The 25374-nt window shown below is 42.7% G+C and overlaps 1 protein-coding gene across 9 annotated transcripts in view; it reads right to left on the reverse strand.

Annotated features, from left to right (window-relative positions):
- CSMD1 (CUB and Sushi multiple domains 1) overlaps positions 1-25374 on the reverse strand; it is a 1678033-nt gene that overhangs the window by 133014 nt on the left and 1519645 nt on the right. For all 9 annotated transcript variants that reach the window (XM_053286225.1, XM_053286224.1, XM_053286226.1 and 6 more), the window contains 5 exons: positions 19688-19876; positions 11654-11831; positions 6552-6697; positions 2979-3059; positions 398-511 (listed from right to left, as the gene is read on the reverse strand). In XM_053286225.1, the coding sequence (XP_053142200.1) occupies positions 398-511; positions 2979-3059; positions 6552-6697; positions 11654-11831; positions 19688-19876 (708 nt within the window). The remainder of the gene's footprint in view (positions 1-397; positions 512-2978; positions 3060-6551; positions 6698-11653; positions 11832-19687; positions 19877-25374) is intronic.

Here is a 25374-nt window from a genome sequence, read left to right on the forward strand (position 1 = left end):
AACAAACAGAAATACAGTATAACTCATCTCATTACGCTGATGAGACATCTTTTCGTGAAAACATGTTTTTGAAGATTACTGCATCAAGACTTGTGATTACTGCATCAAGACTCTGATTTTTTTAAAATAAATAAATAAATGAATACACCTTTTACAAAGAACAAGTTTCAGTATTTTCACATTACTTCCTATACTTATTTATACCAAATTTTAACATGAAATATGACAAATGAAAACTTGGGCAGCATCCAGACTAGTAAGTCATGATTAAGCACCATTGAAATCAAGGTGATTAGTTAGTAACTAACTAAAGTCCTATTACTTCCAAAGGGACTTAGTCATCACAGCTTACCCTGGATGCTGTCCTAATGCTGAACTACAGTTGCTACATACATACCTTCACAAGATGGAGGAGAACCTTCAAACTGGAGTTGTGCTTTAAGTTTACAGAACATCATGTCACTTCCAACCAAGGTATAGCCAGGATGGCACTTGTATTTGGCAAAGTCTCCTGGAATAGTTAATAATGCATACATGAATGTTACTATTATTTTTATTTATGGTATTTCTACCCCACCTTTTGCAACAAAGCTTCAACCAAAAAAAAAATCGCAAGATGACGCAACCTGGAGTGGGTCTGTGGCACAATGGGAGGGGAAGTTAACCTTTTCTTCTGGTGTTGTTTTTCTCTTTCCTGTTGGAAAATTGCCCGCCAGCCCCACAAAGCTGTTATTTGCCCTGATAGACAAAGGTACGAGATGAACTTCCCAGTGAAACTGGGAAGGCAGTTTTATAGATCAGGTGCCATCACTAAAAAGGTGTGTGCACACACACCCACACACAGCCTTCCAGGCAGAAGAGCTACAGACTCTAGGTACTAACTGCTGGAAATTAAAAACTGAAGGAATTCAGATATGACTGTAAAGAAAGTCTGTCCAATAATATAAATCAGGAAGAAGAAGGAAAGAACTCTGAAGCACAGTCACAAATGATGCCCAGTTTTTAATAGACATGTGTGTAAGCTAAGCAATTATGCTGGACGCCAATTCCAAAGGTACTGTTCCATCAGCAGAAAACACCTTATGGAAGAGCTGCCCAGCAGCAGAGTGCTGTGTGAAAAAAGTGTCCCCAAATCCAGGTCAGTTTTTTCCATTGGCACAAGACTTTGCACAGTCATGTTTAATATAATAACATAAGAACAGCTCTGCTGGATCAGGCCCAGGGCCCATCTAGTCCAGCATCCTGTTGCACACAGTAGCCAACCAGATGCTGCTGGAAGCCTACAGGCAGGAGTTGAGGGCAAGCCCTCTTTCCTGCTGTTACTCCCCTGAAATTGGTATTCAGAGGCATCCTGCCTTTGAAGCCGGAGGTAGCCTATAGTCCTCCGACCAGTAGCCATTGATAGACCTCTCCTCCATGAAGTTATCCAAACCCCTCTTAAAGCCATCCAGGTTGTTGGATGTCACCACATCTTGTGGCAGAGAATTCCACATGTGGGTTATACATTGTGTGAAAAATTACTTCCGTGTGTTGGTCCTAAATTTCCTGGCAATAAATTTCATGGGATGACCCCTGGTTCTAGTGTTATGGGAGAGGGAGAAGAATTTCTCTCTATCCACTTTCTCCACACCATGCATGATTGTATAGACCTCTATCATGTCTCACCACAGTTGTCTTTTTTCTAAACTAAAAAGCCCCAGGTGTTGTAGTCCTGCCTCATAAGGAAGGTGCTCTAGGCCCCGATCATCTTGGCTGCCCTCTTCTGCACCTTTTCCAGTTCTACAATATCCTTCGGCCCATTAGAGTTTATATGCGACAGCCTATATTTTTATTTTTCACCTTGCTTTTCCAAGTATAACAGTCACCCATTATACTCTGATACTGCATTGTGAGAAGTCTAATAGTGAGTGAACTACATGGAACAATACCAATACATTTTCTTCTGCTGCTCATGGTGATCTGGATCCAACCCCTAATCTCTAGTTAAAGGAAGAACGCATTGGATATGGAAAAGGCCTATGTCTCTTCTAGCACCATATTTTAAATTCTTGGTCATATTTTTAAAATATTGTGCCATATTCAAAATACTTTGCCCAAGAGCCTACCCATGTGATAAAGATAGGAGCACACCATGAGCATACACATCCTTCCCCACAGCACACCCTTTCCTTAATTGTAGTGTGTGGAGAGGTGATGGTTCATTCAAAACTGTTTCCTCTACACACTGTCCCAATACAACTTTAAAGTAGTATTTATTCATTCATTCATTCATTCATTCATTCATTCATTCATTCATCACATTTATATACCACCCAAACTTTCGTCTCTGGGTGGTTGGACTATGTTTAAAGAGGAAACTTAGTTTAACTGTACTTGTGCATAATTAAGGAGTGATATATTGTGGATGGAGGTATGACCACATCTTTTTCACATGGGGTGGGCTGGTTGGGCAAAGAATCATCCAAGCCATCCTAAGAATGTAAAAATATGATGCTGGAAGAGGCCAAATGTTTTCAATAATTCCAAGCCTTCTTAAATTGTACATGTATTTAAAAGTGTGTTGTGTGGCTTTAATTGTCAGCACAGGTGGCACTTTTGATTTACTAAATTCTGCTTCAAGGAATACACTGTCTAAAGCAGGGATTTTCAACGTTGGGTCCCCAGATATTAGTGGACTTCAGCTCCCATAATACCCAGCCCCAGCGGCCTTTGGTTGGGGATTATGGGAGTTGAAGTCCAATAACATCTGGAGAACCAACACTGAGAATCCCTGGTCTAAAGGGATATCAGGAGTGCATCCAGTCAGTTAAACCTCTGTGTTTAGGCTGAAGGTACAGAGATCTCAGCATTAGAAACATGTTACTTATTATCACAATTATAAATAAAAGAGTTTATTTCAAGTGTATCTATAATATTTAGATAAAGGTCTGAACAAAGTACAGGTATGTAGTTACATTAACACAGAAATCAATTTTTACCTATTTCGAAATCATCATCTTCTGTAAACATTTCAGCCTGCGGAACTGCTGGTGGAGGCTGGCACTTCTTAAGCTGATATGCTGAAAAATTAAGCAAAACCACATAAGGACCAGTTTGAAAATTAGAATATTAGAATTTGTGGTCCTAAAGTCAATTACATACATGAACTCCAAGTGAAGCTCCTATTCATAGCTCACTGGTTATATGAAACCATTATGTTGTGTTGTAGAATAATAATATACTGACTTTCAGCAAAAATAAATATTATCAAAGCAGTTAATATAGGAAAAGACAAAATGAGAATAATAAAATGGTTCCCTGTCCCAAAGGGACTCACAATCTAATCTGCTCACAAAGCAGATATCAACAGCAATCACTAGGAGTGATGCTGTGGTGAGTTGAACATGAACAATTATTACTCCTCTGCTAAATATAAAAGTTACCACTTTAAAATTTGCTTCTTTGCTCAGTTAGCAAGGGAGTAAAGGCACTAACATAATGACATTGATATCAGAATGGTTACAAACCTTCTCAAAAATCTAAATACATGTTTAAAAACGTGTGCCTGAACATAATCATTTGTGTAGATAATAGAAGTGTGCAGCTGGATAGTTCCACAACATCCTCTTCTGAAGAGTGGAACCAGAAGCCTGGATACTTTTCCCTTCCCACTTCTGTTTTCAACATCCATGTTTTTCATCAGGATCCTTAGGAAGACCACCTTGGGTGGTGTACTACATTGTAGGGCATATAGTTATTTTCAAAGGGGTACAGCTATGGCTCCAGCCAACATCCTTCAAAACATGTTGTGTCATTGAGTCCAGGTAAAGGAGGGAGGACAGGAAAAGGGGAGTGGGAATTGGGGAAGAGTCCAAAAAATGGAGAAATCTTGGGTCCAATCTGACCCGACTTCAACAGTGGCAGGGGTTGAGGAACATGTTGGCCCTCTTAACAATTTTTCTGTTGTGTTGGTCGGATCCAACATTTTTCCTGGTGCATATGCCTAGTACATGATACACACACACACACACACACACACACACACACACACACTCATATAATAAGGCACACCTTTGATCTGAAACTTTTCATAGAACTCAAAGGTAAATATTCTGGGTGACATCCAGACTAACAAAGTGCTTGCACAATGAACCCAGTTGTGCTGGTGCAATAAAATTGAGTAGTTGTGTGAAGTAATATGTATGATCAAAACTGCACTAAATTCCCCTGCAAAATATTAGGCATGCCACAGGTTGCACACCTTATTGAGCAAAAGCAAACATGTTTGTGCCAGACTTACCACAATTAGCTAGTGCAACATAATTCTGCAAGTGCTTCATTCGTCTGGACATCAGTTCAATCCAAAGGAATCCAAGTGTAATTAGAAGGTACTTCTGTTCCCACAATTTGGAGGGGGGGATGGGATTAATGATTTCTGTAACCCCTCTGTACCACACCACACACCATTCCTTAACTCTCAGAACTGGCTTTTGGGAGAGGGCACAGGGGCTACAGCATGGAGGAAAGGGCAAGGAAATTCTGCAGTTCCAGTTTTTTGGATTTTTGGATCTATACATTTGATTTGGTGCAATCTATAATTCAGCTTCACTATGTGGATGTCACACTTTCCAGTGTTAGCACAGCCATTCTTGAAGTGCACACAGCCCACAGACCATGAAACAAATGCTAGTTGCTGCTAATGACTGGCTAGCAGGGATGTGTGACTCGATTCTGGTACAAAATGATTTGTACTAGAATCTGGCTGATTTGGGTGATTTGTAGACAGAACAAATCACCCCTGTCCTCAGTTGCCCAGATTCGGGCACAAAACAAATTGCCCCAGATCGGACCCCCCAAATTCAGAGATTCGGACCTCCATTTTGTGGCCAAAATGGGGTTGGGTAGTAGTGCCCAATGGGTGGAAGCTACCACACACATTTCAAAGAAATTGGGTGATTTAAAAAACAAAACAAAACTGGAAGTTGGTGTATCCTTAAGCTTTTTCCCACAGGGAATAATGGGGATTTCAGCAGTCTTATAGCTCCACGTGCGGGGCACCAGGGTGTCCCAGAGTGGGTTGTGGTGGATTCCACCCACTGGGCACTACCACCTATCCCACTCTTTTGCTCCCATAACCCATTTTTTTGCCCCGATTGATTCGGATTCAGAAAATTCAGGTACAAATCCAATCTGGGGTGATTCGGACCCAAAACAAATCCGAGGTGATTCAATTCAGGTACAAATCAAATAAAAAAAATAAATTCATGCACATCCCTACTGGCTAGAACAAAAATTCCCAGCCAGGAATAAGCCGCCACATGTTTACAGGCATTATAAGAGAATGTCTTCTTTGCTATGAAGCACACCACCCATTGAGATCATCTGGAGAGGTTCATCCACAGTTGCCACCAGCTCATCTGGTGGCTATTCGGGGACAGGCCTTCTCCATTGCTGCCCCAAGGCTTTGGAACACCCTTTCTGCTGAAATAAGAGCCTCCTCTTCTCTTACAACTTTTAAAAAGGCAGTCAAGTCACATTTGTTCACCCAAGCTTTTAATTAGATATTGTTTTAATTGTGTTTTAATAGTTTTAACATTTTAAGTGTTAATTGTTGAAATGTTTTAATCTTTTTATTGGTTGTTTTTATTGTTTTGTTGTAAACCTCCCAGAGAACTTGCGTTTTGGGCGGTATAAAAATGTGTTCAATTTAAAAATTATTATTATTATTGCACAACCACTGAAACATGCAATTTGCAGCTACTACATGAGCTATGAAGGGTCTGCAACGAACCTGTATCATACCCAAGTGCAGCAATCTGGAGCACAGTTACTAGAGAGCATTGACTGAATTGTAGTAAGACGTTCTGACTATACAGTAATAAATTTTAAGAAAGTGCATTCATTGTGAAAAGCAAAGACAATCAACCTGCACACGATGCACACAGCCCTTCTTTGTACTACCTTCCTTGCCACTCACAACAATATTTCATAGCGAGTAGTCTGGCCACTTTCCTTAAAATTAAAGCTGTTTCTTCTACAAGGAATGATGATGAAACCAAAATGAATAACAAGAATTCTAAATAAACACATACAGAACCTTTAGAAATCCTTTGCTAGTTAACCTTTCCCTCTTTTGGTCTTTGCTCTTAATTATATATCTCAGTGCAGAAGTAGTTCAAAAGCTCCAAGTGAGAAAATATCCCATGTCTAAGCAACTGAAAAATTCTTGATGGGAGATTAGACTACCACTGTGTTCCCTTAATACCAAAAAGTCCCTAGGACTTACTGAGCAGTGCATGGCCTGGGCTAAATGGGCCAGAATTTTTCCATTAAAATGTCTTCTAAAAACCTAAGTAACTCAATATTAAACATTAAACATTCATTTTGCTGTGTATAATAAAGGCTGATACTCTAGAGATTTTTATTAAATGAAAATATCATGCCAATTAAGCCAAACTAGTTTATTTTAACACCAGTAGGCAGAAAATATCCTTTTCAAGCTCCACATGCTGCCTTGTCCTATCACACACAGACTTGTACACTATTTGCAAGATAAGAAGAAGAAAACTGACCATGAAAATTGAGAACAAAGAACCCTCCAGTGGAGAAATCACTATGAAACTTGAGGAGGACTTGATTGCTTGAGCTATAAGCTGTCTCAAGAGCTGTATTCCCGCTGAACACACCCAGCTGAGGTGAATTTTGGTCTGGGCCATCCCTGAGGACCAAGAACGAGAAAGCCATGTTAGCAAAACCTTATAATTAGGGCTGAAATTAACTCTATTTTCTCTTGACAGAATTTTAAATCTTTTAAAAGGCAGGTTAATCCTAACAAGTGTCACTTGGGATAACTCATTTGTATTCAAATCTATGGAGGTGATTAAGAACATTCCTTTCCAATGTGAAAGGCTGATTGTTTTTAGAGAAGGTTAGAAAAGCTGTGCAAGTAACATTTATTTTACAGGTAAGATGTTGTACTATTTCTGTTTAGGTCATCATAACGCTATTTATAGAAAAATGGTTATTTCATCTATGTGCAGTTCTTCACAACATTATTATTCATTGTGAAGATCAGCCTTGCTACATGTGATGTTCCATCTCAGTCAAAGGAACTAAATGCAAAGGACACACTTAGTAAACCACACACACAAATTCACATGTTCAACCTGTTGAATAAATCTTTTCAAGACAAGGACATGGTATGATGTCATACTGATTGCACCATCAAGTGCAGACATTTAAATTTAAAAAAAAGACAATGAAATTCAATGTATTCAGTATCGTTTGGCAGAATACAGCAAGGTCCACCTACCTAATCTGAACAAAATAATGCAGCATTTGTGATGGGTTCTCATATCACACAGAAGAGATTAGTAAGAGACTCTCAACATTTATCTATTGTCCGACCTTCCATTACTTTCAGATCAAAATAGTATTTGCTCACTTGAGCCTGTCATTAGTTCAGAACTACCTCTCACAAATAACAAACCTTGGAAATTAATTTATTTCAGATCTGTCTTATAGCAATCAAGTTAACCTTTGAATCACAGACTTTATTGTATAGCTTTTTTAACACATACTTTTAGAATAATGAATATTTTATCATAGCATAGCAGATTTATCCAGTGCACATTGTGAAAGATTGTTGTAGGTCTGATGCAGCTCTAGACATGCTTTTTAAAAAGTTATTATGTGACAAGAAGTGCCAGAATATGACCCGAGAATTTTGATTTACCTGGAAGCTTCCAGCTCTTCCTTGTGTCCCTAGAAATCTTCAATTTAGTAATGCAATTTATGGCCAAACAGGTCGCGACATTAGGAGATGCATGACAAGATCGCCTATAGTTTTAAAAAGAATTTAATTGCAGCTAGTGGGAGAAGGATGAGATCAGAAGCTATGCTGCTGGAGATAGGGGTTTAACTCTTTCCCCTGTACCTTTTTCCTGATTAAAATCACTCTCCTCACAGACACAGAGCTGCTATATGCCCAGTGGGTACAAGTAATCATATGGCTATATCTAGAGTTTAACTTGAAATATGGGATGGGGGCAAAGGGGTAGTCCTCTTGCCCCACTGCCAGTGGTGTAATGAGGCCAGAGGGGGCCCATGTTCAGTTAATGAACATGTCGCCACTCCAATTTATTGCAGCGCCTAATTTTTCCCATTTTATTTTTGAATGGTGGCAGCAGCCACCACCACCACAGAGCCACTCCCCCAACAGTGCCCACTACCTTCTCCTCTTCCTCCACTGCTGCCGCCACCTGTTTCTCCAGTTCCTGCCTCTGGTTTCTGCCCATGCTACCAGCTCTTGCCACACTGGAGGAAACAAACTGTGCACCTGCATGCAAAAAGCCATCTGGGAAATGGCAGTGGGCACACATTTCCCAGCAGGCTTTTTACTGTGTGGCACACTGTTTGTTGCCTTTCCTACCAGCCCAGGAATTGCTGGTAGCACGAGCAGGAACCGGAGCTGATGGTGACGGTAGCAGTAGCTCATGAAGCTGCTCTCATTCTGCAAGTCAGATACCAAGGGCAGCAGGAGTGCAGTGACATGGGCGGGCCGCAGGGTGGGGGAGCACAGTGGTGGTGGCAGCAGTGGTAAAGTGGAGGTCTGTGTGGCAGATGTGAATGAGCACCTATAATTGTGCCCCTGGGGACCCATGTTTAGAAAACACAGTAGGATACTGCTAGCTCCACCACTGCAGAGTACTGCAGTTCTGATATGATTCAAGAGCCCACTTTTAATTGCAATTAAAAGGGGGGAGTTCTGATCACAGATCTTTCAATGTCACATCAATGTACGTTATCCAGTCTAGTTCTCACTGAGTAGGTAAACCTGTGCTGCACCACATAAGACTGCAGGAGAGGGCTCATATAATTGAATTCGCTAACATACACAGTTCACTAGATCTCTTATAAAATTCTGTCCTGAGGACAGCTTCTAAAGGAGAGTTTAAGACAAACACACACCTACAAAACAACGATACATTTCTCTCTCTCATTTTGTTGTTGATGATGTCCTTTCAGCAGGAGCTCCATGAGAGCTCTACTACCTGAAACTGTGGCTGGACTGGGTATATTTTGATCACCTTCTCCAAAACAACATAACTGAAGGAGCAGACTACTTAATGGCCCTTGGAGAAGGGTGGGGCTGCATATTCAAATACATGTATGTATCCAATTGAAAGCAATGGATACAGATAGAGAAGAGGCCACACTCATAATTCTAATGTACATTTGATTGTGCATTTAATATATGCCCACAGTTTCTAATCAAGCAAGTGCTTCATGTTCCAAAACTTGTTTATGTGTGTAGACCTTCGTAACTGGATTTGAACAATTGTGCATCCTTTTTGCTAGAGTAGATAAGAAAAAGCAACATGCTAAAAATGTTATCTTTCTTCCCAAATATTCAGTTTTAAGAAGTTATAAACAATAAAACTTCTAGATTTCAACTACGGTCTTTGAAAGGCTTCACTGCTATCAGCAACAGTAGCAGGGGCGTAGCAAGGTTGGAGTGGGCTCAGACACAATATTTTAAAATGCCCCCCCTCACTGAAGCTTAGCTCATGGAGTGAAGAAATCTTAAATGAGGCGGAATAGTGGTGACAAAAAGCATACACACACACACACACACACACAATGTGCCACAATAGAACATCACCCTAAACTATTTTTAATAGGGTTTTGTAAATTGTGGACGATACAAGTCATTTAATGGTACTAGAGAAAGACATGCTGTTCTGGTAGCTCCAGGTCTTAACACTCACATCAGTTTGGGAGGATGAATACAACTGAAGGAAGCCCGGGCGGGTGTGCGGCTAAGGGAGCCAGTCATGTGACTTGCCTCGGGGGGAGGGCCAAGGCAGTGGGCCCCCAGACTACTGTCTCCCCTTGCCCTATTATAGTTACGCTCCTGAACAGTAGCAAAAGTGTTACCATTATTCCAGTTTATGTTTAATGACAGATTTTGTCATGAAGTCTGTTTTCTACATTGCCACACAAAGGCTAGAAAAACATATTTCAAATTAGTAGGTAAGCACCGGTATGAAATTATTAAGCGTCTGGGCTGCCAGGCACCTGGGGATTTTTCTAGCCTTCCTGAAAGCATTCACAGAACTTCATTTTATCAATGAAAGAGCTGACTTGGTCAGTGAGGTGTCTATAAGGGAGCAGATATTAAGATGGCACTTTAAAGCACTCTTCTGTAACAACAAAAATATCAACAGCTTTTTAGTGCAAAAGACATAAGCTGTTGAGATCTTCCCAGTGGTTTTAATCCTTTTGATATAAACTCAGGAAAAGGACAGTGTATATTTCAAAGGCAAACTGACTAGCAGATCAGCAATATAATCCTTCTAAAAATGCAGGCTATGAGAAAACAGGGACTTGAAAAATTCAACGCATATTGCCAGGCAGACAGCTCTAAATGGCAGTGGCATTTCTAGGACTCAACATTTGGGTTGGCAGATGGATAGCAAAACATTTGCCTCTGGGATAGTTACTACCCAAGTAGTTCCCCGGACAACTGAAAGCATTGTAATTTAAGTTGCTAATGCAACAAAAAAATGTAGTGTATCATACAGTTGAATATTTGGCGGTACAAAAAAAAAATGCAATGAACACACATACAGAACACTCGTATCCAATCAGTTGGGGCAAGATGTAATACTTGTATAATAATATAAACTACAGGTGGGCCTCGTTATTTGTGGAGATTCCATCCTCAGCTACAACCACAGATAACAGAACCACAGATAACGACATTGAATCAATGGAGATTGGGGGGCTAGGTTCCTGGAGGAGAAAAATGCTAAAAATTACTTTAAAAGGCAGAAATTATAGAAATAAAATTCCATACCATGCTCTGTAGATCTCCAGTTGTGCAGCAACCCACCCCCACCCCAATTTACCATGAAAATTCACAGGAATTTTTAAAAAACAAACAAACAAACAAAACAAATGGGCTACAAAATGGCTCCTTTCAACAAAATGGTGGCTGGAAATTACCTTGGAGGTCATTACTGGCCACCTAAGAACTGCAGATACATGGATTTTAACCATTTATATACCATTATGTATACCAAGGTCAGGTTTACATTGCGTTATCACGGAAATGTGAAACTGCATGTGTTGGGACAGCATGTGAGGAGGTCCACCTGTATCCCATGATCATTCTGTCATAATCCTATAAATCAGAATGAATGCCTACCTGCTCCAACCTACTTGTCTTACCTTATCTCTTTAAAGCAATCAAATAGAACAGATTTTAGGTAATGGATCTTGCACGTGAAGTAACCTCATCAGCTAGCTCACTCACAAACCTGCTTCCCATTCAACAGGATGAGAAGCAGCTGCATAACAAACAAACATGATAGAATCCTCTTGTACTCTAATAGCCTTCATATGGGGAGGAATTTCAAGTGGGAAATGCTTTGGAACAAAGAAATGCACCTAGATCACAAGCTTTTGTTAGCTTGTGAACTTTCTCACAAGCTGCTTCTGAAATTTCTTTATGATTCTAAACTGATTTCCCTAGAAGAATGGCAATTTACTATTAACAAAATCTGCTGGACACACAAAGTTTGCAAAGCTCTTTGGATTGTGGGTACAGTTATAAGCTGATATCATTGAAAGCAAATATCTGTATGCATGATAATAAACGCTCACATACCAAACTGCAATGTAGTCATTCACTAGTTCTGTTTGGAGTAAGGTGAAATTTATATAGATTCCATGGCCTTGGGGTACAGTAATAAGCCACATACAATCTTTTGAATTTGGGTATTCATCTGGAAATCCTGGGGAATACACAGTGCCATTCTGAGATGTGACGTTATAGCCACAAGGAGCTGAAAAGGAGAAGAAAGGACACACTTTAAAAAGAACACAGCCATTATTAAAGATAAAGTAACAATTTGCCACGTGTATGGGCAAAGAGATCATCCAGGTCTTCAAGAAAGCAAAATTGCATGGTTGGTTACCTTTTGATGACATAGTACTGTATAAAATCCTACTTTTTTGTATTGTACAAAAAAAGCTGAGATTAGTGTGTGGTGGCCCAAACTCTGTAGGTCATGAACTGACAGAAGGCCACAGTCCTGAAACAGGACAGTAATGCTCCACCATAAGCCAAAATGACTGAAGAGCTCATGGACTGAATGGCAGCAATGACACTGGATCTTTCTGTGCAACACGTCTACATAAGCAGCACAAGGAGAAACCTGAAGAGACTGTGGAATAGGAAGCATGGCAGGAAACAGGAAGGGCAATGGAAGGGGAAAGGGTCTTGCATTTTCCCTAGGATGATATAGAACCCCCCCGGGAAATCACTTTTAGCTTTCTTGAAATTTCTCAGATGTTTCTCCTTGGAAACAAAACTGGAATTCTCTTCAGATATATTATTTTGAGATTTTTTTGCAAATCCTACATCTCACATATCTCCCAAGATATGGGACAGAGGGAGGGAATGGGAAGAGTTTCTTTTTTTCCATCTGATGTCCTCACAAGTAGGCTTCAGGGGTTCATACTGGTCTGATAAATAAGACAAGGTCTGCTTCTGGATTGGCTTTCAAAGTACTTAATAGCCCTATTCAGGTTTTAAAACAATGCTGCTCAACATGCTCACAAGTGCTGAAAGCAGGTTGGAAGACCCGCCCTGGCATGTCACTCATCTCCCTTGTCACACTGCTCATGGAAATGGTAGCATTGTCTACAAAGGGGAACCCTGTAATTGTAGGCACTTCCGTGATTGGCAGCCTGGAGTATAGTGTACATGCATGTGGAAGAATTTTTATACATAAGGAAAGGGCAGTACTGTGGTCACATGATGGCAGGTAAGTTCACTCTACTCTTCACCATAGCAATAACACTCAATGTGGACAGAACGCTGTACTTAAATGCCAGACAGTATCAAATTCACATGACTTTTCCCCTTGAAAGAGGTGGGGGGGGGAGAGGAAAGATTCATGTCAACAAGACCTCTACACTGAGGGGCATTCATTCACATGGAGAATGAAGTTCATGTTAAGCATTATTGTCATGAAGGAGAGGAAGGGATGACCTCACTCATACTCCACAAAAGGATGCCAGGTCCTATCTCAAGAAGTACTCTTTTGCTTCTTAATATCATTTCCCAAACACATTCTAATCATAGCAGTCTCCTATCATCATTTCCCAATTTAGTCACAGTAAAACTTGAGTTCATCTCTAGGGGTAACTTGATTCTAGATACATCCACTCCTAGTGGATTTCTGATAAATAAGAAGGAAGCAAGACATTTCCCCTGAACTTCCTAATATAAAGAATACAAAATAGTTCCTTTCTAAGTATGCTATGGAACAAAAGCAACATGAAATGAGATAAGCAAAACTATTCAAGCATACTAGTTCATATGGGAAGGTGATAGCTTATTCCTTGTTATGAACCTGACCTAAAGAATTTCATAGAAATGAAATACAACTCTCAAGAAATTTTGCAGGTGCTAAGTATATGACTGTGTTTTGCTAGCTAAGTTCCTCCAGAATCATGAACATTGCTACTAGCAGTGATGTAGGACTTTAAATGGCTTATAGCACAGTTATAATGATATATAATTAGCAGTTTCATGCAGTGAGCAGGGAGCTGAATTAAAAGACTCCAAGGTCCTTTCCCAGTCTAAAAGTTAGGATTCTATGAAAAGATTTTGTGGAAAAGAATATTATTATTTTGTTTCTTGCATTTTTATACTGCTTTTCTGCCTCAACAAATGCACCCAAAGCAGTGTTACATAAGAATTACAAAGTATTGTTATCTCAGGCCACTTATGGTCTTTTCAGGAGCTGAGGACAAGAGCTCCCAGACCTGGGCACCTCCTTTCTTGCCTTCCTCTCAGGACACAGAGGTCTTTCAGTACTCCTGGGAAGGTGGGGGAGAGGATGCCCCAATGGTCCTCACAGGCCAGAGCTGGTCTCTCTGGGAGCCAGTTTTATGCTCTCCCCTGCCATGGGTGCCTCCTTTCTTGTCTTCCTCTCAGGGCATATAGGTCTTTCAGTAACCCAGGTAATAATATGAAATAGTTCAACTACTAATGTAATTACTAACAGCATCCAACAAGTATCTTGCGTGGCAACCTCTTGCAAGAGTGGTGGCACCACTCGCAAGAGCTGCGCGAAGAAAAGAATCGGCTGTTGCATGGCCAGCTGGTGGGCTGAGAAGAAGTGGCTGCTGCCGGGCCGGCTGGCGGGGCAAAGCAAAGTGGCCGCCAGTGGGCCGAGGTAAAGCAGCCGCTACCAGGTCGAGGAGAAGTGGCCAAGGGGAACGCTCGGGGAGGAGGGCAGCCAGCCAGAAAGCCAGGCATGCAGGCGTGTGTGTGTAGGGGGGAAACAGTGAGGGTGGCTGGGCCAGCCGGAGCTGCAGGTGCTCAGAGACAGAGAGAGAGTTGTGCGAGGAGAGAGAGACAGAGATTTGTGGGGGGGGGAGTTGTGGGGGGAGAGAGAGTGGGGGGAGAGAGTTGTGGGGGAGAAGCGAGAGAGAGAGAGAGTTGTGGGGGAGAGCGATAGAGAGAGTTGTGGGGGGAGAGAGAGTTGAGGGAGAGAGGTGAGGGGGAGAAAGAGTTGTGGGAGAGAGAGAGAGAGAGAGAGAGTTGTGGGGGCAAGAGAGTTGTGGGGGGGAGAGAGAGTTGTGGGGGAGACAGACAGACAGAGAGAGTTGTGGGAGGAGAGGGAGAGTTGTGGGAGGGAGAGAGAGCGAGTTGTGGGGAGAAGAGAGAGAGAGAGTTGTGGGGAGAAGAGAGAGTTGTGGGAGGAGAGAGAGTGCTGTGGGAGGAGAGAGAGACAGAGAGTTCTGGTGGGGGAGAGAGAGAGTAAGTTGTGAGGGGGAGAGTGAGTGAGTTGTGGGAGGAGAGAGGGGGGGATGCAACAGTCTCAGTTCACTACCATACAGATGCTCCGTGCGGGGTCAGCTAGTATACCTGTATTATTCCTTCACTACTTAAACTGATATTGGTGCTCTCCCTGGCTGAAATGTTCCACAGTGCAATGTGGCAGTTCAGATTGCAGGTTGCATTTTACTCATGCTGTGGGTTGCTAGTACCATGCATTCTGCAAAAGTGCAAGGGTGAATTGAACTGGAATGGCCCTTTAGCACAGCCCTAGGGCATGTGTGTTACAGCCCTACAGCAGCTGAACAGACCAAATTCTGCTATGGGGCAAGTTAGTCACTACCATCAATGGGGGGGGGGGGACTAGGAAATTCCTGTTAAAAGCTTTTGTTCAGTTAAGTTTCTCTGTATGAAACTATGGAGTCTACACTGACAAGGTTATCCTTCTAAGCTTCCTTCCCAAATTTTACTAAGAACCAAAGCTTTAACTCTTAGGAGTTCCTCTAGGCTAAAAAAATTCCAATGGAGCTAAAGTGATTTAAAAAGAAAAACAAAAAAACCTCCTAACAGTTATCCAAATATCAGTTTTAGATAAAATTGTTAACACTCCATGATATTCTGTTCTATTTTTCCATTTAGGTACTCTGAACCCTTACTCCAAGCACTGTCACCTCAATTCCTATAAAGGAAATGATGCTGATGAACAATTTTTGGGAACAAGAACTATGGACTATTTTGCTTTTTCTGGAAATAAATTAAAAAATCAAAATCACAGTATGATAGGCTTAAACCCCAGGGATGCGCGGTGCACCAACTGTGTAATAAAATGAAAACTTTCTGCAGTTAGGATTTTTAAAAAGCAGTAAAGCAAACCTGTGTCTAAGGTATCTTTAAAACATGTTGAATTATGGTAGAACTCTCTAACATATACCCTTCACTATAATAAAGAATTATGTTTGATCTTAAAATACAAAAAAAGCAGTACATCTCAGTTGTTAGGAGGCTGTAATAACACTCCCCTTATATGAAAACTGCACACATGAGGACATTAGTTATAATATATTTAATGTTGTAGGACGATCTGGGAATCAAAGAATGGCTGAATTCCAGACGTAACATGAAACCCGAGTTAAATGGGGCAGAGGTTGGAATTCCATTACATATGCATTTGTGAAACCATAGTTTCGAGTCGAAAGCAACCTGTGGCTTGCCTTGCCAAATTTCAATTTGAACGTTTGGTTTGCACAAAGGTTCACTGCTGAGACCTCCGGTTTAGTCGCCGAAGCGTTACATCTGACTCTTGATGCCTCCATAACCACAGTTTTGTGACAATTTTCAAACCACAATCAAAGAGACAGTGGGCAGAACTGCCCAGGAACATGGTCGCTCCATGGCTGCAGTGCTCCTCACTGGTCACCTCTCTGAATAGCAGCCCCACCCCATCACCTATCCTGCTATGGAATTGCTTGGCAACAAGGATGCCACCAGGTTCCATCCCAAGCTTCTCAGCCTGTCAAGAGGCACAATCACAACAAGGGTAGGGATGTGCAGAACCGGTCCGTCGGTCTGCGGTCCAACGGTTTGGTCAGGGGGTTTGTGGGTTCGTGATCGAACCTAAGCCCCACCCCCAGTTCCGTCCAGACTGGAACCCAACTGCCGGTCCAGTCCGACAGTTCTGCAATTGTTTTTTTTAAAAAATTAAATGAAAAATAACTACCTGTAGACCCTTTGGGGGGCTTACAGTAGGCCGCAGGGTGTGTGTGTCTGTGAGGGTTCCTCCTCCCCCTGCCAGCCTCCCTCATCACCGCTGTGGCTGGGTAATATAGTATTTGTGGCCCTTTTCGACCTCCGTAAAGGTGAGCGGTGGCCATTTTGGCAGCCACCGTGCATGCGCAAATGCCCTCTACAAGGCCTGGCATGGCCTACAGCCTCGCAGAGGGCATTTGTGCATGCGCAGCGGCAGCCAAAATGACCACCACTCCCCTTTACCGAGGCCCGAAAGGGCCAAAAATACTACATTTATCTGGTAGTGGCCGTGATGAGGGAGGCCGGCGGGGGGGAGGGGAACCTTCGCTGACACCCCCGGGCCTACAGCAAGCCCCCCGAAGGGGCTACAGATAGTTATTTTTCATTTAAAAAAAAAATCACAGACCTGTCAGACCGGACCAGACGGGGGGGCATTCGATGTGGGGTCGAACTAAACCTGGTCAGATGGTTCCATGCACACCACTAAACAGGGACATTCCCTCTGTTCCTAACACACACACCTCCCACCTGACAAGCAGGACAGAAAGGGGAGGGGATCAAAGGACAGGCACTAAGTGCTTTGCTCTCTGAAAATGAAGCAATAACGATGTATCAACAAGCACAAACACTCCAGGTGGCAACATACAAGCACAAACACTCCAGGTGGCAACATAAGCAGGGCACCCCATCACAGCCATCACAGCACCAGGAGCAGAACAAATGGGAGGGGGGGGGGTACCCAGTGTCGGGTTTAAAAGGCAGCTCCAACCAGGGATTCTTGAGCAGCCACATCTATTTTTCCACAGAAAGGTTGAGGAAGGAGGGCCCAGCCCCTTCCCCTTTGGGGAGATATTTGCACTCCTTAGGCTTCCTCATGAGAAGGGCCAGTCACCAGGGTCAGTCAAAGGAGCAATTCGACATGTGCAATGATGATGGATGCTGACCCGGGGTGGACCACGCTCACTCAAGAGAGTGCTAGGCCATGGGGACATGCCTCACCACTCTTGAGAAGAACTGACAGAGGGGAGGAGAAGAATTGCTGAGCAAAATGTCTAAGTCTGTGTGATTAAAAAACAACCCCTTCTCCCATGGAACACTCTCTCATGGGACTGTTAGGCCACTGGGGTTCTGTACTGAGCCAGGTTGCTGTATGGAGGAAAGCCATGGGGATGGGTATCCTGGCAACTGCTCTCCTTGTCTTAGCTATTGCTGCCAAGTGGCTGTCAAACCTTGCACCCTGCCCGCCCATCCACTCATGTGGGCTTGTGTACCCTTGCTTGTGCCCCGAAATGGCCACCCCACTCTCCTGGGGTCCCTGGGGATCGGAGTTCTCCTCTCCCACAATTCCCCACACCAACAGTTCTGCATATGGCACAACACCAGACTGAACTCAGGAATGTTGAATGTGTTTAAAAGTCTGTCCATGCACCCAGTGTACCCCCCATCTGTGCATGTGGCTAGGTTCCAACACATGGAGCATCTAAATTTCCTCTGGTGTGTGCAAGGCTTCACAGAGAAGGGGGGAGGTTGCAGCGCTTCTATTCTATCTTTTACCATAGACAGTTGGGGCCATACACAAGCAGGGCCCCCAATTTTGGTAAGCTCATTCCATGAATGTGAAGCCCAATGGGAGACCTAGCTGCCAGCAGAGGAGGAGTGTGGTTTGGTCTGCATGGACTGCTTTGAGAGTGTGATCCAGTGCAACAGCATCCTAGGTCATGGTGGGACAGACCGCCCCCCCCCCCAACCTTTGCCCTCCCTCATATCCATATTCCATCCTAGAAGTTTTCATTTTCCCTTCTCTTTCCTGAGTAGTAGGGAAATAATAATCACGGCCGCTCCTCTGATGGCAGTGGAGCTTGCTGGGATCAGCCTCAGTGGCCAAGGAGCAGGGAGAGGCTCCCCTCTCCTGGAACCAGAGGTTGTCATACCACGGTTGGAAGAACGTCTGCAGTGGGATTTAGTTTAAAATTGAAACTGCGGGTTCCCCAACCTCTGGTCTTGTGTTACGTCTGAATTCGGCCATTGAAACAGCAGGATATATATATTTAAAATAAATACATTAAATTGGTTTAATGCAGGAGAGTGATTGAGGATTGTCTTTAACAACAACAACAAGCAATAAATAATTAATACAACCACTACAGGTGTCCATAAAATTAGATTTCCATTTGTTTTGTTTTATGCACGTCTAAGCATGATGCAGTTTAGTTTGCAGGTTCCCATCTGGCTCTTTTGTCTGATAGAGGTGATATTGGTCATTTTTATTGTTTTGCTTTTGTCAAGAATATCTATTTAGTGATGTTAGAAAGTTATTTTAATTATAGCATTTCAATAGAATTTAAATTCTAGGAAAGGCACTGATTAATTTATTCTTTTCCTCTACATATAATGTGCAACATTTTCAAGTAATTTGAGCTCTTTCAGAATAGTAACTGAAATATAAGTGGCTGAATAATGTTCTAGATTTATAATATAAAATAAGGCAACATCATTTAGCTTTCTAAATTTATGTATGCAGATGTAAGAAGGGCAGGCCAGCCAACAGCACAATAAGTAAGTTATTTGAATAATCATTGCAAGCAATTAATTGAACGTAAGAGCACCAAACGAAAGAAACACGTGCAAAACCCTTTCAAAATAGATACAATCCTATATATCAGCTGTTTGATAAGAAAGGAGAGGAGGTCTGAATCAACCCACTGCTCCTCTTCAAATAATAAAGCAGTAGGGGTTTAGCATTTTTTTTTTAAGTCTCCAGGTACACAGCCCATTGTTGGACTAGAGAAGAAATCTGTGAGACCAGAGCATATTTGGCTGTATGATTTTCAATGCAGCTGGCAATACAGATGTGTGCCTGTTTCCTTTTGTAAATGTCCAACTTACCTGATCTAAATTGTCCCTCCTCAAAGCTATGTTTTCTGAGCGCAATCATGAATTGAAGTGGGTGGAGGGAGGGCTATGTTTGTGATGCCTCTAAAGACAGATGATAGCAGTCCTTATTATTGGGCTTTCTGCAGCTGTTACCTTCCTATCTCTATTAATGAATAATGTTGGGGAAATTCTGAGGATTCAAACATAGTGAACATTAGTAAAAGTTACCTTCACACTTTGGGAAAGGATAGTTCCAGTTTCTGTTGATCCCATGGTGGCAAGTGAGAACAGGACGACCAATCAATACATATCCAGGATAGCACTCAAAAGATATAGATTGACCTACACTATAATCTGAATTTATTATATATCCATTGAAAAAAGGAGGAGGATCTGGGCAATTTTGTAATTCATATGCTGAAAAGAAAGAAAAGATGTAAAATTTATCCCAAACCAGTCAATGAACAGGCTTTCCCAGAATTTGCTGTATTTATGCATGAATAAAGAGAACAAAACAAATCAGCAAAAACAGTAAGTATTCCTTTAGATATATTCACATCTACAACACAGCCTTGTATTTCAAAATTCTGTTCATAAATTTACTTATTCCATTTAATTAACTAATTTACTTCATTTATATAATGCCCATCCAAAAATGGCTCTGGGTGCTTCACAATAAAAGAAATAAAACTGTTAAAAATATTAACATAAAACTAATTAAAAAACCATTAAACCCTCTTAAATGTTACTAAAAACCAAGCTGAAAAATTGAGTCTTTGTGGCTCTTTTCAAAGCCTCCAGGGATGATAAACCTCTTATTCCCATGGGGAGTGTGTTCCACAACCTAGGGGTGGTTACTGAGAAGGCGCAATTCCAAGTTGTCACACCCAGAGTACCAACGGGACTTGGAGATGGACTCCTCCTGATGATCATAGTGAACAGTGGGGATCTTGCAAAGGAAGGCACTCTCTCAGGTAACCTGGGCCTAAGCCATTCAGGGCTTTAAAGGTAATGACCAGCACTTTGTATTTTGCCCGGAAACATACTGGCAACCAGTGCAACTGTTTCACAACAGGCATAATGTGGTTTTTCCAGGCTATCCTAATCTGGCTGCCACATTTTGGACTAACTGAAGTTCCCAGACTACTTACAGAGGTAGCCCTACATAGAGAGCATTGAGAACATACAAACAGCCCTGCTGGATCAGGCTCAAGGCCTATCTAGTCCAGCATCGTGTTTCACACATTGGCCAACCAGATGCTTCCAAGAAGGCTTGCCCTCTTCCCTGCTGTTGTTTCCCACTGCAGTAGTCCAGCCTGGAGGTTATCAGCTGATGCACCACTCTTTTGAGGTCATTCTCTTCAAGGAACGGGCACAGGTCTCATATCAGCCATAGCTGATGAAAAGAGCTTGGCCATAGCCTCAGCCTGAGACACTGGGGTGAGACCAGGATCCAAGAGCACTTCCAAACTGCATACCTGTTCTCTCTGGGGAAGTGTAGCCACATCCATAGCAGGAGGTTCCATCCCATCCTCCAGATTACGACCCCCCACAATGAGCAACTAAATCTTGCTTGGATTCAGATTCAATTTATTATCTCTCACTGAGTCCATTACTGCCTGTAGGCAGGTTTTAGGGAGGTAATGCCATTGCCTGATGATGACATCGAGAGACAGATTTGGGTGTGATCAGCATACTGATATCACCCAGCAGCAAGTCTCCTGATTACCTCCTCCAACAGTTTAATGCAGAGGTTAAAAGTTTTGGTGACAGAATGGAACCCTGAGTGGAGTGGAGCCCATAAAACAGAACTCGTTTCAATGAGGAACTGTCACCAGGTGCCACCATCTGAAATCTACTCAAGACATAGGAATGGAATCACTGCAAAGAAGTGTCTCCTATCCCCAAATCCCTTAGGCAATCTAGAAAGATACCACAATCAATGGAATCAACAGTCTCCAAGAGATCCAGAAGAACCAACAAAGTCACACGCCCTCTGTCAATTCCTAGGCAAAGGTAATCTATCAGGCTGACCAAGGCTGTTTGAACTCCATAGCCTGCCCTAAAGCCAATTTGAAGTTGGTCTAGATCAGTGGTTCCCAACCTGGGGGCCTCCAGGTGTCGCTGAATGACAACCCCCATAATCTCCAGCTACAATTTATTGTAGCTAAGGATGATGAGAGTTGTAGTTCAGCAACATCTAGAGGGCCCCCAGGCTGAGAACTACTGGTCTAGATAATCCATTTCCCTCAAGACCACTTGGAGCTGCTTAGCCACCACCCTCTCGATCATCTTACCAAACTACTGGTTGGAGACTGGCCTATAATTATCCATCACTAAGGGATCTAGGGCAGGCTTCTTAAGAAGAGGTCTAACCATTGTGTCCTTCAAACAAAGAGGCATCCTGCTCTCCCTAAGTGAGGCATTAATGAGGTCAACTAGGCCATCTCCAATAACCTCCCTGCAAGATGAAACCAGCCACGTTGGGCAAGGATCCAGAGAACAGATGGTGGGCTGGACTGCTCCAACTAGGGAATGTCACAGTTCCCTAGGGCTGAGCCTTGCTTATCACTGCCCCTTGTGGTGATGCTGCACTACAGCAGCTTTCAAGTTCCCAAGCCCTATGCTGTCCCTGCCCTCCTGCAGACAAGAAAAGTATGAGAGGCTTTCTTTCTGAATCAGATCTTGCCTCAGTTTCAAGGTCTTTTTCTGCTGGTGTGTTTGTGCTTCCTTGCTCTCTCTGCTCAGCTTGACGTTGGTTGTGTTCCTGACCATAAGCTGCTAGTTTCCCCCCCTAACTCCCTGCTTGGCTTGACCTCTGGAATGTTTCTGATCTTCGGCTACCAGTTTTCATCCTTGAGCCCCAGCTGGTTGCTTGGCTCTCCCGGTCCCAGTTTCTAGCTTTAAACCATGTAGCAGCTGCTGACCCCAGCTCAGTTTTAACAGGGGAACCCACACTCATTTGCTACACTTGTGAAATGTTGGGGAAAATATCCTCAAAGTGGCTTTTCACGTTCAAAGACAAGTGGCAGTAATTATCGCCTGAAAATGTTTAGGACATTACTTTGGTGGTCAATGGACCAAATAAAGATGATTGATTGATTGATCGATTGATTTAGTACATTACAGTCATACACTTAAAGCAACACCAACACATATTGCTGGTCACATGCTTGATCTGGTCTTTTACTCTGAACAGGGTGGTGTTCCGTGGGTGGGGACTCCTGTGATTTCCCCATTGTCATGGACAGACTACCATCTGATTAAGGTTGGACTCACGACCATGTCCCACTTTTGCAGGGGCAGAGGGTCTATTAGGATGGTCCGCCCGAGAAGGTTACTGGATCCTACAAGATACCAGGAAGCCTTGGAGGGATTTACTGTTGGCTTGACTGGTAACCCTGTCGACATTTCAGTGGAGAATTGGAATAATCAACTCACCAGGGCAGTGGATACAATTGCTATTAAGCATCCTCTCCAACCCACTTCGAAATTGGCCCCTTGGTATACAGAACAACTATGAGGGCTGAAACGGCAAGGCAGATGACTAGAGTACAAGTAGAGGAAGAATCGACTTGAATCCAACAGATTATTACCTAGAGAGCATTTGAAGATCTATGCTCAGGCGATATGTGCGGCAAAGAAGCAATTCTTTTCCTTCGGTATCACGTCCGCAAGTTCACACAAGGCAGAGTTGTTTAGGGTTGTGAAGGGGCTAATGTGTGCCCCTTCCCCCTTGCATCAGTTCTTGGAACCAACAATTACTTGCTATGACCTTTTAAATGAGTTTTTTTGTGGACATATTCGGGCTGACTTAGATTCAAACTCCACAATTGTTACAAAGTCTGATGCCGAGGTGTCCAGCAGCTCCCCTTATGTGATGACCCTGGATCAGTTTCAGTTCATGACCCCTGAGAATGTGGACAAGTTGCTTTGAATGCTGTGGCCTACCACCTGCTCTCTTGATCCTTGCCCAACATAGCTTATACTATTTGGCAAGGAAGCTGTTGTAGAGGGCCTGGTAGAAATCATAAATGCTTCTCTGAGGGAGGGCAGAATGTTTCCTTGTCTTAAGGAGACAATCATTAGACCACTTCTGAAGAAGCCTGCCTTGGGTCCCCCAGAGTCAAGCTATTACAGGCCTGTCTCCAATCTTCCATGGCTGGGCAAGGTGATTGAGAAGGTGGTGGCCTCCCAGCTCCAGGTGGTGTTGGAGGAAACTGATCAACTAGATGCATTTCAAACTGGCTTTCAGGTGGGCTATGGGGTGGAGACTGCCTTGGTCGGCCTGATGGCTGATCTTCAATTGGGAATTGACAGAGGGAGTATGATTCTGTGGATCCTTTTAGATTTCTTGGCAGCTTTCAATACTATTGACCATAGCATCCTTCTGGAACGTCTGAGGGGATTGGGGATGGGAGGGTGCTTTGCAGTGGTTCTGCTCCTACCTCACAGGCAGATTCCAGATGGTGTCTCTTGGAGACTGCTGTTCTTCAAAATCTGATCTCCTGTATGGTGTCCCTCAGGGCTCCATATTGTCTCCAATGTTGTTTAACAACTACATGAAACCACTGGGAGATATCATCAGGAGATTTGGTGCAGGGTGTTATCAGTATGCTGATGACACCCAAATCTATTTCTCCATGTCAGCATCATCCATGTCAATCTATAACCTCCCTAAAAGCCTCCCTGGAGGCAGTAATGGACTGGGTGGGGGATAACAAACTGAGGCTGAATCCAGGTAAGATGGAGGTACCTATTGTGCTGGGTCAGAACTCGTGAAACAATTTTGATCTGCCAGTTCTGGATGGGGTCACACGCCTCCAGAAGCAACAGGTATGCAGTCTCAGGGTGCTTCTGGATCCAAACCTCTCCCTGGTGTCCCAGGCTAAGGCGGTGCCCAGAAGTGCTTTTTATCGGCTTCGGCTGATACGCCAGCTGTGTCTGTTTCTTGAGATGAACAACCTCAAAATGGTAGTACATCTGCTGGTAACCTCTAGGACGGATTACTGTAATGCGCTCTATGTGGGGCTGCCTTTGTATGTAGTCCGGAAACTGCAGTTGGTTTAGAATGTGGCGGCCAGGTTGGTCTCTGGGTCATTTAGGAGAGACCATATTACTCCTGTGTTGAAAGAACTACACTGGCTGCCGATGTGTTTCCGGGCAAAATACAAGGTGCTGGTTATAACTTACAAAGCCCTAAACAGCTTAGGCCCTGGGTTTTTAAAAGGACGTCTTCTTTGCCATGATCGCTACCGCCTGTTAAGATCATCTGGAGAGGTTCATCTGCAGGTGCTGCCAATACGCCTGGCAGCTACTCTGGAACGGCCCTTCTCCGTTGCAACCCCTGAACTTTGGAATGCACTCCCTGTTGAGATAAGAGCCTCCCCATCTCCGGCAACTTTCAAATAGGCACTGAAGATGCATTTATTCACCATGGCTTTTAATTAGATCTATGGTTCTAGAGAAAAAGATTGTTTAAAAAAAAAAAAACCAGGGTTTTAAATGTTTTAAATTTTTTAATGTTTTAAATGATTTTAATTGTTAAGTGATTTGATGTTTTAAGTGATTTTAATTGTAAGCCGCCCAGAGATGCAAGTTTTGATCGGCATAGAAATGTAATAAATAATTAATAATAATAAATAAATAAACACCACAATCCTTCCCTTTTTGCAGAGACATGGAATTTTCTGCAGAACATCTAACTTAGGATAAGATTGCTATCACATCATGAGATATATTCTATACTTGAGAAATTTCACATCATCCCTTACATTAAGCAGCAGTGATTTAAAACATACTGTAATGGTCTAGGTTGATAAGATTTCTATTTAATGCACCAAGTGTCATCCAATGTAACTTGCTTGTAATATCTTTTAAAATATTAGCTAAATGACTTCTACACAAAGTAAAAT

Source organism: Hemicordylus capensis, chromosome 1, assembly GCF_027244095.1.
Source record: "Hemicordylus capensis ecotype Gifberg chromosome 1, rHemCap1.1.pri, whole genome shotgun sequence".
NCBI lineage: Eukaryota > Metazoa > Chordata > Lepidosauria > Squamata > Cordylidae > Hemicordylus > Hemicordylus capensis.